General features: G+C 45.6%; 1 protein-coding gene across 1 annotated transcript in view; it reads right to left on the bottom strand.

The window, feature by feature from the left end:
• ABTB3 (ankyrin repeat and BTB domain containing 3) overlaps nt 1-18,204 on the bottom strand; it is a 315,600-nt gene that overhangs the window by 102,168 nt on the left and 195,228 nt on the right. Inside the window, exon 3 of the mRNA XM_047066948.1 lies at nt 14,721-14,925. Coding sequence (XP_046922904.1) covers nt 14,721-14,925 — 205 coding nt within the window. The remainder of the gene's footprint in view (nt 1-14,720; nt 14,926-18,204) is intronic.

The raw sequence follows: 18,204 nt of genomic DNA, 5'->3' as shown, positions 1-18,204 counted from the left end.
CTCACTCAGAGGAGTCATCAGAAGCCTCAGGAATTAACCCCTAGGTGCTCTACTCCAAAGAGACTACTTTTGTTTTTTTTACATCCATTCCCTCTCCATTGATGTTTTAGTCATGCTACTGTGTGTCGTTTTAAAAGAACAGCAATTCACCAACTGGAAAGACCCAAATGACCAGCAACCTGGGAACCGTTAGGCAAATTACAGTGCATTCACAAGATGGAATATCTCGCAGTCATTAAAAGTGATGTTTATGAACATTCTGTAGTGTACCAGGAAAAAGGCTTGTGGCATATTAAGTGAAATAAAAACAGATATAAAATTATATATACACAGTACAACTATTTTAAAAAGCCTCACTCTCTGCATTGGAAACAAAGATGAGAACAGGTACCCAATAATCATTTCGGTAGCAGAATTGTAGACAATTTTAATTTTCTTTCTTATGTTTTTCTGTATTTACCAAAGTTAAAAAAAAATGAGCAAAGGAACTTTTTGGTAAAAAAAAATATAATATAAAAATTTGACTTTATAGCACCTTGTATTACAGTTGTTAAAAGACGCAGCCCGCGAGGAGAGCAAAATGGAAGGAGGAGAGAATACGATTAAATCAATGAAAACCTAGGACGAAGTTCCACTAGGAGGCATGCAGACACGTGTGGGGTTCATGTGGGAAGTCCGACTTTGAAGAATGCAAGATCAACTCAGATGCTAGGTCTCCTAGGCGAATGACCATATTTCTACTGCCCTGCTCCTTTCCATAATGTGTGAAACCCAGGTATGTGCTGGAAGCTGTCAATATCACTGTTTCTGAAAGGATAAAACAGAGTGGAAACTTGGCACAGGGCAGATGGTTTGAAAGCTGGCTGAACTCGGGGAGCGTTCCCTCTTGGCAGGCCTTTCTGTTCCCAGGCACCCCGGCTGCTACTGGCCCTTGCCATGCTGGGCCAGCCCCCAGTTTGCACTGGGCAGCTTCAAGGGCTAATTTTCACTAATGTTCTTTAAAAAAAAAATGTTTTTTTCCCTGTAGTGCAGAACATTCATGCACACTGTCTGAAGTCCCAGACATAGGGCATGCAGAAGGCTGGCAGTTTCAGGCAAATGAGGAGGCATCAAAAAATCCAAGGAGGCTAATGTAGCTTCCCCTGGGATTGTTCAGGCAAAGGGAGGAGGCCGGTTGGTGACCTCTCTTGCTGGGGGGCATGGGACATGGCACTCGGTCAAGCCACACGCTCGGGGACTCTTGCAGGAACCTTCCAACCAGCCCTCTGCATCAGGCCAGGTTCCATGTTCCTGCTGCCTTGCACTCAGATTGGTCTTTCTATCCCCACCCGGCTGTGCCAGGCCCTGGCTGCCTGCCAGAGAGAGCACGAGCTGATCAAAGCCCAGTCCCTGCCTCTGACCAGTCCAGTCCGGCAGTGGAGACAGACAGGGAAGAAAAGAACGCCGCCGCGGCAATGGCCCCAGCCTTTGCCTCCCACGCGGGAGGTGATGAAGAGGACACGGGCTCGGGACTCACCCTGCGTGGGCTTAACTTCCAGCCCGGCTTCTCTCAAGCTTAAGCCGTGTGACCTTGGGCAAGTCCTTGAACTCTGTCGGCCTCACTCTCCCCATCTGATCTGAAACGAGGCAGAACTGCAGCATCTCAGAGGGTGATGGGGACGTTTAAGTAGGGCAATCGGAAGTGGCGCTCATCCCAGGGCCTGGCACACGATGGCTCCGGGTGTTGTTATAATTACTCACAGAGGGCTTCACAGAGAGCAAGTCGCGGGGGGGGGGGGGGGGGGGGGAGGGGGGGTTGTCCTGCTGGGGGTGGGGTGTGGCACAGGTTCCACAGCAGCGGTGAGGATGCAGCTGTCCCGAAGGCTGAGCAGGACGTTGCATCTGGCTAAGCCTTCTCCCTTTGTTCCCACCATTGAGGGAACAAAGGCCCAACACCTGTAGGACATAATTTGCTCCCACACACTTCCAACTCAGCAGTGACACTCTAAGTATTATTTAACTATCAGTAAGGCCCAGGCACCGCCTACCTCCTGTGGTCTTAATACGGGCAGGCCCCTCCCCCACCCCCGTGGACCTAGATGCCTAGCTGCAGGCGCTGGACGGTGGGGACGTGGGGTGGGGGCGTTTGGGGCGGTGGTTCTTTACCAATGCATCGAGAAGTATTCGCATTTGAACAGCTGGCATAACAGCTGTACCTCTGTGAGCCAGCTGAAGGTCAGCTAGCCCCTGCCGCGGTCTCGCTCGCTGCTCTATGGTACTCTGGAGACTTCTGACCTCGGAGCCACCTGGATTGCCTGATCTCATCCATGCCTCCGTCTGGCCCCAAAACTACCTTCCCGGATCCCCTTCGGCCGTTGATCTGCATGCCCCTTCTGACCCTTTGCCCTTTCCTTCTCTGATGGTAAATGAGCTGCATAGGGCAGGAGCCATGTGAGGTCCCCTGGGTCGCCCCCCTCCCTGGCATAGGGCGTGGCACACAGCAGCCACGGGTAGAGTTAAGGGAGTGAGCTCTGTGGCCAGGCTGCTGGGCATGAATCCCCAACGAGGCCACTACTGAGCCCTGAGACCTCGGGCAAGGTACTTATCCTCTCTGACTCATTTTCCCCATCTATAAAGTGGGGATGACAATAATACCTACCATCATGAGGTCATCCCGAGGGACAAATGAGTTCATTCATGTAAAGTACTTAAAATGGTGCCTGGCACATATAAAAACTCAATCAACACTGGCTCTTCCTATTACTATGCTCGGGCACTCAATTCATGTTCGTTGAATAAATGGATGAAGGATGAACAACTGAATAAGAAGTTCAGTGATAAATGAGTAAGTTTTGGGGGGCCTGGGTGGCTCAGTCGGTTGAGCATTTGCCTCTTGATTTTGGCTGAGGTCGTGATCCCAGGGTCACAGGATTGAGCCCTGCTTAAGATTCTCTCTCTCTCTTCCTCTGCCCCTCTCCCTCACTTGCTCTCTCTCTTTCTAAAAAATAAAAAAGCCCACAAGTTTTAAAAATTAAATAAAAACTGAAAAGTTCAAGTAGCACTGAGATGAAGACTGGAGAGGCAGGTTCTGGGTTTATAGCAATTGGTTCCAGGAGATAAACATGTTTCTCAGAGATGTTTAACTGCTGTCTAATCAAATGAAGTGATTTGATTATCATTATTCCACTTATATGAGCAATATTTATTGAGGCCTCAGCCAGGGAAAATACCAGAAGGAAAAGGGAAGAGGAGGGGGAAGCATATTAAAACAAGAACATTCCCTGGTTCGAGATTTTTCAGGTTTTTAACCTTCAGAGGGACACTGTGCACTCCCCCTGGAACCCCCCGTCCTTCCCGTCCCTGTGGCATGGCACACGGCTGAGAGCGTGAACTCTGGACTCAAGCTTCCTGCAAGAGTCTGCCCCTGACTCGCTGTGTAACCTGGGCGGGCTACACAACCTCTCTGAGCTTGACCTTCTTCAAGAGAAGGAAGAGACAGCAATAGTGTAAGGGTGCTAACACACTCATGACATTCTGCGAGGACTCAGTGAGCCAATGAGCTGAGAAGAGAGCCTTGCACATCCCAAACACCTTGTAAACTTTGGGGTGGTGATGGTGATGGTTGCTTCGAAGCACTTGGCTGCAAGGTGATCAAAATAAGAGGATGTAAAATGCGCTTCGGCAGGTCAGCTGGTCCCTGGTCTCTCGCAGAGACCGGACTGCTTTGGGAGCGCGGGTTTCCATGGGCTGTTTTTCTTTTTCTTAATTTTTTTTTTTTACGTTTATTTATTTTTGAGACAGAGCATGGACGGAGGAGGGGCAGAGAGAGAGACACAGAATCTGAAGCAGGCTCCAGGCTCTGAGCCATCAGCCCAGAGCCCGACGCGGGGCTCGAACTCACGGACCGCGAGATCGTGACCTGAGCCGAAGTCGGACACGTAACCGACTGAGCCACCCAGGCGCCCCCATGGGCTGTTTTTCTAAAAGGGGAGTGCTACCAGCCTTGAGTCTCCCGTTCAGGGCTGTCCAAGAGAAGTTTCTGTGATGCTGGAGACAGCCTATCCGGGCGCTCCGTCCAGAGCGGGGACCGCTCGCCACAGGCAAGTATTGAGCATTTGAAAGGAGGACAGGGGTACTGAGGAGCTGAAACTTTAGTTCTCTTTAATTTTTATTCATTTACATTCAAACAGCCACACGTGGCTGGTGGTTACTACACTGGATAGTATGGTGCTAGCTCCCCAGTCTCTGTGCGCGACGGCGAGGTTTTCCTTCTTTTCCAATAAAACAAAGAGAAGGTGTGTCAGAGCAGAGCGGACTGCTGGGGCAGCCAGTTAACCGGGGTTCAGAAATGGCCTGGATATTCAAACGAACAAGTGCAGTGCGTGCATCTGATCAGACTGACCCTGCATGTTGGGAGGGAAGGTTGTTCTTAAACTCGAGTCCCTCAGCTTGTCACCTGTGGTCAGGAGCAATCTCTCTTCCTTGGCTGGAAAAAACTCCTGAGTCGAGGGGCGCCTGGATGGCTCAGTGAGTTGAGCCTCCGACTCTTGATTTCTGCTCAGGTCATGATTTCACGGTTTGTGAGTTTGAGCCCCACTTGGGGCTCTGTGCTGCCGGCAAAAGCCTGTTTGGGATTCTCTCTCTCTCTCTCTCTCTCTGCCCCTCCCCTGCTCATGCTCTCTCTCTCAAAATAAATAAATAAACTTAAAACCACCACAACAACCAGGAAACTCCTGAGTCGAAGCCATTTGACAGGCCCTGGAGGCGAGAGGTGTTCAACAGTGTTAAGCTGGTGAGCTTTCAGATTTGCCCGGCTGCCTCTCTCCAGACTGGACACCTGTGAAATCCCGCCTCACCTTTCCCTTGCACGCTTGTCGCTAATTTGCTATCCCTGAGCCACCTTAGCGGAGCCACCTTGTTAGGCTGAAGATGATCATTATATTCAGACACTCAGTGTCTTTCCTTGGCTGTTGCAGCCCCAAAGTTCTGCAGGCTGGCCATGTCTGACCTCTGGGATCCGCTCATGTCGTCAAATGGCAGAGGGATCCAGCATCTCATGAGGCTCAACGCAGCCCCCAAAGCCTATTGTGCGCCAAGCTCGACCAGAGAGACAAAAATCGCCATAAAAGCTTATTTCTTGCCCTTATGTAACTTAAAAATGGGGGGTGGAGTAAGTTGGGGAAATGAATGACAAACACACAAAAACTACAATGTGTTGTTATTCACAGCGTGGCCCATGACCAGCAGCATCACCTCACCTGGGAGCTTGTTAGAAATGAAACATCTTGGGCCCTCCCCAGACCTATGGATAGAATCTGCATTTTAATGAGATCCCAGGGGATTCCAATGCACATTAGTGATTACAGTTTGAGAAGCCCTGTTACATTGTATGTTCAGGTTACAAGCACCATGACAGAATAATAATGGGCATTATCCATAAAGAGCCTAATGTATGCTGGACTTTAAGTGCCTTATATAGATGAACATATCTATAAGACGTCAACCTGAATTAAGAGAGCAATAATCCCCACCATTTATGGATTCTCTGCTATGGGCCAGTGAGTGTGTATGGCACTGACATAAGTTAGTTCATTAGTCATCGAAACAGTCCCATGAAGTAGGAATTATTATTTGTTTGCAGCTGAGGAAACTGAGGCCTGGAGCATGTGAAGCGTATAGCGGGTGCCAAGCTGAGGGCTGCTTGAGTTGACACTGTCACCACAGCTCTCTGGGCCAGGAGTTGGAACACATGGGTTTCAGACCCAGTTCTGTTCAGTTCTGTAAGCATTTATTGAGCACTTACTATATGCTATGCACTGAGGTAGGCCCTCAACACCTACATGGCCTGAGGCGGTAGGGAAGGATTCCTGGGGGAGGTGATGCCTAAAATCAGTCCTGAAGGATGAACTGACTCAGTGAGCCAGATGACAGAGGGGAGGCAGTGTTCTGGGAAGAAGGCAAAGCATGTGCAAAGGCACTGAGGCACTGCCTTGCAAATCCACTGCAAGTGCATTTATGACCCCAGACAAGTCCACTCATCCCGCTGGGGCTCAGTTTCACCTTCTTCATCATAAAACATGTTCAACATGCCTGTTCTTGGAGTTCTCTCAACTTTAAATGTCCAATGATGGAAGAGTCCCTTGAAAAATCATGCTTTTGAAGTCTACTCAATGACACAGATCAACAAAACTGCAGGTACTATATGGTCCTTATTTTGTGAAATAACCAAACAACTTGGATGTAGACACAGAATATATACCCTATACGGTCATGGTGCTTATGGGTGATTCAAAGTGTCTTCTTTATTTTTTTTGTAGTTACCATGTTTTATTTAATGCATATACATATTAGTTTTATATAGTATAAACATTCATGAAGATGATGAAACAAATTCTAGGGATTAGGGATGAGGCTTCCAAATGTTATTTCTTCTAAATCAAACCCCATCGGTAGCAGAACAGCCTAATGAATGTGAGCACAGACCAGCACCTGACTCCAAGGGTTCAGACACTAGCTCTACAACTTTAGTTACATGACCTTAAGCAAACTAATCAACTCTAGTTAAATTCATATAACTTAAAAAAAAAAAGTTTCACAAAACATACTTACTTTACCTCATGAAAACTTTTTTTTTCCTACTGTAGTTCATTTATTAAAAATTTAGGTCACAACCCACAACATTAGGGGTCAAAAAAACTTTTACTGGAAAGGGCCAAAGAATATTTTCAGCTGTGTGAGCCATCTGACACAGCTAATCAAAAATGCAAAAGCAGCCATAAAAAATATGTAAACAAATAGGTATGGCTGTGTCCCAATAAAACTTTATAAAAACAGGCAGTGGGCCAGATTTGGCCTTTGGGGCATAGTTTGCCAATCTCTCCACTGCACTGATTTAATGGCCCATTAACGGGCTGTAACCCACAGTTTGAAAAATATTGGGATTAGAGTTGCTTTCACCTTGTGCCAGATGCAGCAATGCTCAAGTTACGAATGGATCCTGTTTTAAAACTTTGTCTCTCCAGTTAATTGTTTAGTATTCAACATGCATGTTTTCCCTCTTAGAACCATTTACATGGGTGTTGGGATTCCAGGCCAATCCACCAAAGCCCACATACAGCGCTGCAGAAAACAGGTCTCCCCCTCTCCATGTGTCCCCATTTGTCCATTGGCTCTGGATTTCTCCAGGACTCAGCAGCACTGGGCTGGGCATTTGATGGGACTTTTGTGCCGGACATGATCACTGGCCTTGGGAAGATGAGGAAGTAGCATTCCTCCTCTGGGAAAATGTATTCTGCATCCCTGCTTAGGATGTCAGGAACAGTCCTTCTCTCTCCTCCTTGCTGTCAAGGTTCCCAGAGTGTTAGGCTAAGGAATCCTAATGTTGAGGCAGTATTTTGGTTCTCAGTTATGGTGTGTAAGCCAATCAGTTGTGAGATGTGTGGCTAACAATGGTCAGAAGTACTCAACTGAACACGTGATTCACTTGTGTGTTATTTATACAAAAACAAATAAATTAGAAGAGTGTGGTGAAACTTTGTCAAATTTTGCGGCTGCCTGGAAACACTGATGACCTTACTGTGTTTAGAGAATTTCCCATATTATTAGTCCATGGTTCAACAAGGTAGGAATTCAACTTCCCAGACTCCTTTGCAGCTAGGGTGCAGGCATATAACCCAGGCACCACTGATTTGGAAGCAAGTAGTATGACATAGATAGAACATGAAGCTGACAAGGGTGTTGGTAGAGACATTCAGCTTTCATGGGTAACTGTGACAGAGATCCTGCCAGGAGTGTCCAATGCCCAGCCTTGGTGGTGTGAGGTATCTGCTGAAGCAGTCCTGGGGTACAACTTGGACACTGCTTTAGGTTGTGCAGGCCCAAGCCTGCTTTTCTGGCTTTAACACCCATCAGAAGTCTTCTTAAGCTCTACTAAACATTTAGACTCATGGGACTACATGACCCAGCACATGGCCCAGCAGGATAGCATCAGATGTTCCTTTCAGTAGGAGTCCTTATAGCAATTCACCCATCCATCCTAGAGCTCTCTTCTGCCCAGGTGACACTCAGGTGAAAGTAGATGAGATCCACTTGGGTGACTGTGAGAACTATCATGGTTTATGAACCCCACTATCTCTTGTAGCAACTCCACAGATATAGTTTCCAAGGTCCATGCAAGGACACTGCCAGTGACAAGAGCCAATGAAATCAGGGAAGCCCAAAGCTCTGGAGATTTATCAAATATTTATAGTACTAGCAGGTAAGATCAATTTTACCAATCAAGAGTTACTCTAACCATAAGCAATGCTGCTTGGTAATGTAGTTGATACTGAAATTTTTATCATATTTCCAGGAGAAAAGAGCTAGAGAATTAACACAACGTCTAATTCTGATGTGGAAGAGGAAAGGATCTACCTAAACTGGGCCTCCCAGAGGTCATCTTTCTGCTTTAAGCAGTCATAGTAGGTTTAACCTTTGCAACACAGTATTTTTACTAATAATGCTGTTTGTGTCAAGGATATCTCTGTCCACTTGCATTCTGATATACACTCCTTAGGGGGAAGGAATGAGGAAGAGTTACAACAGAATGCTTGGAATTCTACACAACCCTGGTATGTCCACTGGAGTATGTTAACCTTAGACTATCACCTGTCATATATGCCACAGATGAGAAAGCATCAAGAACTGATGTGTTGGAGTGATCCTTTGGTAGGGTGAGTGTCTTGGAAGATGTATTCGGGTACCATTAACTTCTAATGTCTGTTATGTTTGCTTTATTAGCTCTGTTTCTTCAAGTGTAAATTCTTCATTTGTTATGATGGTTTCATTTCTTTCAAACAGTTGGTGATTGGTGATTATATACTCATGTTTTAGGTCCAGCTTCCCTGGTAGACAGTGAACCACATCTGTTTATACAGTTCTGCTTGCAAAAGGGATTGCCTAAGTATATGTTTTTGTTTGCTTTCAGTGAGACTGGGGGAGGACAGAACTACCTAATTGTCTAGTCTTCTGGTTAAAACACATCTCTGTACCTCTCAGGCATTGCCAGCTACCTCAGGCAACAAAATAGTCCAATTTATCCTGCTATTTTTTTTTTTTCATTTTTTGGCCATTACTGAAATCATCCATGGCCAAACACATCTAGGAATCACTGATATTTCCAGTAATGATATAGGGGAGGAAAACCTTGTCCCAGACTTAAGATGATTCTATTTAAATTCAGTAGCCTCAGATCTGAGTTTTTTACATTTACATTAAGATGTTTACACTTATCATTACTAAAATAAATATTGCCTAATCATAAATCTTACAAAATAAACATTGCCTTATCATAAGTATATAATTATATATAAACATATAATAAAACAAATATTGCCTAATCATAAATCTTACAAAACTTATCTGGGTTTTTTGAGTAAAAATATCTGAGGTACCTGAAAGGTTTTATTTATTGATTGACAGTATGATATGTTTATTCTGACATTGAATTTAAATTATTGAAGATTCTGTCCTAGGAAAAAATTAAGTAGAATTACCTATTTCTTAGAAAATTCTTCAAAATATTGGATAAATATTGAATAAATGAAAGCCAGAAATAAAGATGACATCTGAACTAAGATTTCTTTGTAAAACATCTGATGCTCCAATACAAAACAGGCTTTGTTGATGACACTGGTTGTATTTATTTTTAACTAACTTAACAAACACTTGTTAAGCCTGTGTAATGTCCCAAAATACTATGTTGGGTTCTAGAAAAACATATAAGAGGCAGATTGTTTCCCTCAGGGAGCTTTATTATAAACTGAATTAAGGGATTAAAAAAATTAGGTCACAAACTAAGGCTGGGTACCATAATTAACAGCAATTTATTTTTTTCGATGGAATCTGAAGCTACTGTCTTCCTGGAGGCACTTGGAAGGTCAGCATTGTATTTCACAGAGCATCATAAATCTCCAGTGACCAGGCTTTGGCACATATCAGATTCAGTGATATCAAAGATTGGATTCTCCTTGATACAGAATGTTTTCCTCCTCTTCCTTCTCCATGTTGAATTTGCCAACACTTGACTTGAATAAAATTCTAAGTCTGACCTTTTAGTCTTAGACTCTACTCCATGTGGTCTGGGTCATGCCTGTCTGTCTCACTCTGGACCTCCAGCTCTTTACAGGACCTGTTCCTGGTACATGCTTCCAGTGACCCAAAGAGCTGCTCGGAAAGATTTTAGAAGCTCAAAAACTAGTCGCCAAAGTTCTGGAAAAACTTAAACTATAGAAATTTCACACTGGCACTGAGCTCCTTCAAAAATCCCGCAGTGAAAAATGAAACTATCCAAAACAAATGTAGCAACTCTAAAGCTATGCCCACATGAAAGAGTAAAATAGTGCATGTAGGCCTACTTCCAAATACTCCAGCCAAGGAAGGCTCTTTTGACAAGCAGAGATGATTTGAGGTATAAAACAATCCATATTTCAGTCAACAAATGTTTCTGGCTTTCTGCTGGGCATGGACAAAAGCAAATAATATTCAGTCCCTTTTCTGAAGAATATAGTCTAGTGAAAAACCATATAAGCACCATGGCCCTACTTGACATTGCCAGAATAAAAATAAAGAGTTAAGGAAATGTTGTTTGATTTTGGGAGTGAGGAGAGAGAAATACAGAGAGAAAAACAACTCCAAATTAGAGTCCATATCCCACTGGAAACTTCTTATTTAGAAGTTTTGGTATGGAGCTGGTGTAAACCCTTCACTGAGAACAGAAGTCATCTCTCCTCTGAAGCCCTTCCATGTGTGATTTCAGATGCTAAATGCCAAGGCCTATTCCATCAGGGAGCAGGAGAAATAGCTTTCTGTCTAGAAGAAATACACACACAGGTTTCTGCAGGGACAATGGTAACAGCATTTTGGAGGCTCCCCCTAATAAAAAGATGTATGGTATCAGCTACTCTTTTGGGGGGTGAGAGGAGAGCTCCTTTTGTGCCAGGCATGACACCAGAGTCTTAGCTACAATTTTGAATTCACTGCTTACACCAGTCCCATGAAACTTCTGTCACTCTCATTTTACAGTCAATGAGGTTCAATGAGGAAGAATGGCTTGTTCAAGGTCTCAGATAATCCAGTGAAGAAATGGGCAGAAGACATGAATAGACACTTCTCTAAAGAAGACGTTCAGATGGCCAACAGGCATATGAAAAGATGCTCAACGTCACTCCTCATCAGGGAAACACAAATCAAAACCACACTGAGATATCACCTCACGTCACTCAGAGTGGCTAAAATGAACAAATCAGGAGACTATAGATGCTGGCGAGGATGTGGAGAAACGGGAACCCTCTTGCACTGTTGGTGGGAATGCAAACTGGTGCAGCCGCCCTGGAAAACAGTGTGGAGGTTCCTCAAAAAATTAAAAATAGATCTACCCTATGACCCAGCAATAGCACTGCTAGGAATTTACCCAAGGGATACAGGGGGCACTTGTACCCCAATGTTTATAGCAGCACTTTCAACAATAGCCAAATTATGGAAAGAGCCTAAATGTCCATCAACTGATTAATGGATAAAGAAGATGTGGTTTATTTATACAATGGAATACTACTTGGCAACGAGAAAGAATGAAATCTGGCCATTTGCAGCAACATGGATGGAACTGGAGAGTGTTATGCTATGTGAAATAAGTCAGGCAGAGAAAGACAGATACCATATGTTTTCACTCATTATGTGGATCCTGAGAAACTCAACATAAGGCCATGGGGGAGAAGAAGGGGGAAAAAAGTTACAGAGACAGAAGGAGGCAAACCGTAAGAGACTCTTAAATACTGAGAATAAACTGGGGGTGGGGGGTAGGTTGCTCTTGGTGGGCAGGAGGGGAAAGTGGGTGATGGGCATTGAGGAGGGCACCTGTCGGGATGAGTACTGGGTGTTGTATGGAAACCAATTTGACAATAAATTTCATATTTTTTTTTTTTAAAAAAGGTCTCAGATCCAGAAGAAGCAGGGCTGGAATGCAAAGCCAAAGCATCCCAAAGCCAAAGGTCAGCCTAGTTTCCAAATCCATATTCTTTCCAGAGGACCAAAGTAACACAACTCAAAAAATGTCAAGTTCCACTCGGCATTTTGTGATGACCTCTGAAAAACCAACCAAAGAAGGGAAAGACGGAGACAGAAGTGATTCCATAGCATTTTGGGCCATGTTCTCTTTACTCTGTTCTCCCTCAAAGTTCACGCATCTTCACATCTTGTCCCAGAAAGTCTGGAAACCTCAGATGGTCTCCCAGACTTATAGCCACTCCAGCTACACTCTGAATTCTGAAAGGGATTCCAGAAGAGAAGGTGGAAGCCGTGTAAGGGAAGATGTAATGGGGCCATGCACGGGTGTTGTGTAGGGGCAGGGAGTACATCACATGATGAGACTCCTATTCTAGAAGTTTCAGTCTGATGGCTATGAGGACGATGGAGCTGGTCAGAGGATATTAAGCCTTACATCCTGGGAGACCATTTAGAAATCCAATGCAGTACAGAAGTAAGAGGGAACAAGGTACCCAACCACACAGTGGCAGCAATCTGGGAAGGAAGGGAGAGAGCAATGAGAGATGTTGCAGGTGCGGCATCAGTAACGCACGTTGACCAGTGGCTGCAGGACGGGGTGAGGGGGAGGAAAGAGTGTGGGGCGAGGCCCACTTTTCTGGGTTGTTGGTGATGCCACCCTTAGAGATGAGGGAGAAAGGAAGGACAGCTGGTTTCAGAGAAAAGATGATAACTTCAGATGTGGGGTAGTTGTGAGCACGCACAAAGGGACATGTTCCACGGGCAGCTAGGTCGATGGGTTCATTCGTTCTCTCTACAAAAATTTACTGACTCCCCACCTAGCACCAGATGTTGAGCTTGGCATTAGGTGTGGAGGGACAACCAGAACAGATGTGTTCTCTGCCCTCATGAAGCTGACGGGCAATAAACGAACACGTAACGAAATTATGATTATCAACTGTAGTAAGTGTTATGTGGAAAAGAATAAGGTGTGATGAGAAGAACCAGTCTAAGAGTGTGAGACTTGATGGGGAAACTGAGGCTGACTAGGACGAGGAGGTTCTGGAGCTCAGAGGAGGTGCTGTCTAGCTGGAGTTGGAAGGGAGTCATCTGGGGGTCAAGTGCATGTTGGCAGGAGGTAAGTCAGAGATGCTCACTGTCCCACAGGCTGTCAGGGGGGTATGCCTAAGAGCTAGATGCTCCACAGGCCGAGGCTGCTGGCTCCCATTCTCTCAGCACTAAGGTTGCACATTCACAGAAAGCACTCCTGGTGTCTCTGACTGAAGTTATTTTCTGCCCAGGGACAAGGAGCATTTGGCCCCCTGAATTCGGGCATCTTCGGCATGTGGAAATACACGTAGGGTACCCACTGATTTGGCCTAGACCGTGGGATGCCTGATGAAGCTAACTCCAGACTGGATTGAAATATTCATGCTAACTTGAGATTCTTAAAAACAAAACAGGAACAAAAACTCAGCAACTTTTGTCTAACTCGTGCTCCATTCTCTTCCCTGAAATGAAAGCCAAGAGACATGGTTGTAAAAGGAAGCCCAAGGAAGCCCCAGTCCATTCCTGCAGCAGCAAAGCAGCCAATGAGCATTTCAAAATTGCTTGGAACCATTTAACAGAGAAAAGAAAACTGCATTGAGTCCACCAAAATGCAGATAGTATCTACAACAGAAGCAAAAGTGAACCTTTACTGAGCATTTACCGTGTGCTGGGCACTGTTCAATTCACTCACTCCTCCAACAGCCTTATGAAGGATTTACTTTTGGTAGCCACATTTTTCAGATGAAGAAACTGAGGCATGGATAGGTTAGGGTGCTTTCCCAAGGCCCTCCCCCTCCTCTGACTTTTAACTGGAAGAGCCAGGATTTGAACCCACTCTCTGGATCACTGAGCCCACTCTCTTAACCACTCTTTTGATAAAGGGGTCACTACCAGAGTAGTTGCAGCAAACAGGCTCATGTGGAAGCAGGGCCCGACTTGTGAGGCGCTGTGGGGAGATGGGCTCTGTGGGGTGTTCCCAGTGTGGTTTCTGATACTCTGCCTCTGAGAGGGTGAAACCGTCCTGGGGCTTTCCAGACAGAAGGGGACCTGGAAACAACTTAGTTCAGCCACTGGTTTACAGAAAGGGAAGTTGAGGCACAGAGAAGTGGAGGGACTGTGCTTGGGAGGGTCAGAAGCTGTGTCTGAGGAAGTGTCCCCTCCCTGGAAACCCTCCCTTCTTCCCTTTCCCTTAATTCTGCTTGAGCCAGCCAGTCTCCTGGCCACCTCAGGACCCACTTCAGCTGAGCAGGTGTTTACGGTTCTCCAAGGGAGTCCCCAGGGCAGCCAGGAGGAAATGAAGACACCTCCCACCCAAGGAGCTGGTCTCCCCCAAAGCTGCCTTCACAAGGGAGCCACCCTGCACAGCAGAGTCCTTTACGCCTTCAGAATCTGCAGATCCACCTTTCTGACCCAGGCCGTTTTTAACCCAAACTGGATCAACCTTATGCAAACCCATTTCAAAGACCCCACCTGGGTCTCAGACACCCCTTGGAGCACAAGATTCCAACCTGGACCCCTCCAGCGAGTTTCTGGGCACTGTGCAGTTGTGACCACCAGCATGGCTCCCCTCTTGTACCCCTCTGCCACTCTGGAGAAAGCACCCACCCACTGCAAGGTGGTGTTGGCCAGAGGAGCTCCTCTCTTTGGCCATCCGGAGCCAAGGCAGATCTTACCTTTCCACCTGGAGGTTGACTTTGGAAGGCTCCACGTTGGGATTTTCCCATTCCATTTGCGGGCAGTGCATGAAATAGCAAAGGGTGTACAGGGCCTCTGGCTCCCAGTAGAGCGCCCCCTGCTTGTGGTGCAGGGGGGTGCCGTTGCCATGGTGCTTGGCATTGAGGGGCTGCAGGTGATGCATTGCTCGGGACACCAGGTCACCTGTGGACAGAAGTAAGATTTCAGATCCTTGTCAAGGCAGTCATGACTTGCAGAGAAGATGTGCTGAACATCTCTGCAGAGATTCCTTTTATTAAAAAAAATTCTTAATGTTTATTTTTGAGAGAGAGAGGGGGAGACAGAATCCAAAACAGTCTCCAGGCCCTGAGCTGTCAGCACAGAGCCCGATGCAGGGCTCAAACCCCCAAACTGCCAGATCACCATGAGCCAAAGCCAGATGCTTAACTGACTGAGCCACCCAGGCGCCCCTCTGCAGAGATTCTTAATCCTGGGACTCCCTCATTCAACTGGAGTGGTCCTCTGGGACCTCCAGGTCTCACATCGAGTGGAGAGGAAAGCATCTGTTCAGTCACCACATGACTGTCCCTGCTTGCCAGGTTTGGGCTGCACTTGAAGCACAGAGGGCTGCTAAGATAATTAGAGTCCTGCCCTTCTGGAACCCACTGCTTCTAACAAGGCACAGGAAGCCCTTTGTGTACATCACCTTGGGACACACCTTCTGTCACATCCTTTGCTGTAGCCAGTACTGTCTTCCCTGCAGTCACAAGTATGGTCATGGACTACACTGTCTCTTGCCTCTGAGCCTGTGCACATGCTATTTCCTCTATCTAGAATATTCTTTTCCTCCTCCTCTCCAGGCTAATTCCTACTGATCATCCAGGTATGAGCTTATGTATTAACTTCTCAAGGAAGTCCTCCTGGAATCTCCCTCACTCCCTTGTGTGTTTATCACACTGTACTTTCTTATCACAGCATTTAGAGCACTGTGTTAGGATTGCCATTTCTTTGTCAGTCTTTCCCAGTGATAGAAACTCAGTCTTAAATGCCACTTACTATATTGTACTTCAATTAATCCTCACAGCACCCTAAAGTGGGTACCTTCATATACCCATTTTAAAGATAAGGAAACAGAGGCCCAAAGAGGTCAAACAACTTTTCGAGGGTACACGGCAGCCATACATGGCAGAGCCAGGATTTGAACTCAGGTAGTCTGGTTCCAGAATCCACGCACTGAACCATGCTCCTTGAGGGCGGGGGGCTTTGTCTTACTCTTCCCAGCACTAGCAAGTCCTGGGAACACTCTAGTCTTTCCCCTGCTTTCTCCAAAGGGAAGGAGTCTTCTCCTTCATCAGACCAATCTGCATGCCTCCAGGCTGGCCGCACAGGGAGGATCTTCCTGTGGGGAGGCTGGCTGGGTCTGGAATTCCTGTCTTTTCTAGGCTGAGATGGTGTTCCCCAAACTTGGGCCATTTTATACCACCTTCTCAAGTGCAACTACATCCAAGCATCATCTGTGCCATCATTTACTTAATTTTATTTATTTATTTATTTATTTTTTTCAACGTTTATTTATTTTTGGGACAGAGAGAGACAGAGCATGAACGGGGGAGGGGCAGAGAGAGAGGGAGACACAGAATCGGAAGCAGGCTCCAGGCTCTGAGCCATCAGCCCAGAGCCCGACGCGGGGCTCGAACTCACGGACCGCGAGATCGTGACCTGGCTGAAGTCGGACGCTTAACCGACTGCGCCACCCAGGCGCCCCTCATTTACTTAATTTTAAATGGATTCATTTAGTTTTTTTAAGTATGGGTCTGAAGGAAATGTTCTGTCACTTATAAATGGATGATCAGCATCACTTGCCATAAACACAAGATCACTATAAAAGTTAATTCAACGAAAACAAAACCATATAATTAATTTATAGCTGAATTCTCATACTGTTTTTTTTTTGTTGTTGTTATAAACAACAAGCGTTAAAGAAGTGTTAGGGGTTCTTACCAAATAGAGCCTTTCTTCTTGAAGCAAGGAGAATTAAAATAGAATTTTTCATTTTTTATTTTTTCCTCCAAATTTTTATTTAAATTCTAGTTAGTTAACATATAGTGTAATATTGGTTTCAGGAGTAGAATTCAGTGATTCATCAATTACATACAACACCTGGTGCTCCTCACAAGTGCCCTCCTTAATACCCATCCCCCATCTAGCCCATCCCCCACCCACCTCCCTCCATCAACCCTTAGTTTGTTCTCTATCATTAAGAGTCTCCCATGGGAAAAAAAAATCTCTTAGGGTTTGCTTCTCTCTCTCTCCTTTTTTTCCCTGCCCATATGTTCATCTGTTTTGTTTCTTAAATTCCACATATGACTGAATAAAATAGAATTTAAAAGGATCACTCCATGACCCATGTTATTGAATGTACTTCTCTGTTCCACTCATCCAGTAGCATGTGTTGCACACTTTGGGAAACACTCAACTAATATATTTGTGATGATTAATTTTATGTGTCAACTGGGTGAGCCTATGGTACCCAGTTGTTGGATTAAACAGTAATCTGTAGGTTGCAGTGAAGGTATTTTTCACATTAACCTTTAACATTTAAATCAGTAAGTTCTGAGAAAAGCAGACTATCTTCCAAAATGTGGGTGGCGAGCCTCATCTAATCAGCTGAAGACCTTAAGAGAAAAGATGTTGAAGAAGGAATTCTGCTCTCACACTCAAGACTGAAACATCAACTCCTGCTGGAATTTACTGTCCCTCTACTCTGTCCAGGAACCCCCAGTGAGGGAAGGAGACTGTCTTCCCCATTCCCAATCCTTCACTGCCCAGTTGAAACCAGGCCTGCAGAGTCTATCACTTCTTTGTCATCCAGCTGTACCTTTTAACATGACACTTCGACCTAAAGTCCAAAGCCAAGAAAGTGAGGCCACTCCCTCAAAAGATTGACAAGAGGGCCATTTATCCCCCTTAGGGGAGTCAACTATGGAGATGAGGTCTCAGCTAAGGGTAGAAATGGCAAATATTCCCCTTTCCATTCCATGTCCATGGCAGACATGGTTAATCAATTGCAGAGCTCTCATGCACTAAGTGTAGATGTAGCCTCTAAATCCTTCTTGAGACAAGATTCCAAGTGGCCACTATTTCTTATAGGGGTTTTCAGAGGAAAAGAAACTTCCATGTTGTCAGAGTCCTGAGGCCTTAGCAGGTCAACCTAACCAGAGTACAACCCACTACGCTTAATGTCTGGACAGCAAGCAGATGCAGGGGTTGAACAGAGAGTAGTGGGGGGGTCGCTTCCTTACTCTCCCCTGCATCTTACCATGCCTAGCTCAGAGCCTGACCCTCCTGTCTCCATCCATTCCCCACAGCAGGAAAATATGCCCAAGAAACTGAAAAAAAAAAAAAAAAAAGAGAGAGAAGGAAATTCTCTTTTAGAAGTAGGTGGACAGGGAAGACCCCAAAGGGACCTGCAGGTGGAAAATA

The sequence above is a fragment of the Lynx rufus genome, unplaced genomic scaffold (genome assembly GCF_022079265.1).
Source record: "Lynx rufus isolate CCGP_SWC_20201006 ecotype Redwood Valley unplaced genomic scaffold, mLynRuf1.p SCAF_7, whole genome shotgun sequence".
NCBI lineage: Eukaryota > Metazoa > Chordata > Mammalia > Carnivora > Felidae > Lynx > Lynx rufus.
Note: the sequence above shows the minus strand (reverse complement) of the source record. Positions and strands in the feature narration are given on the sequence as shown.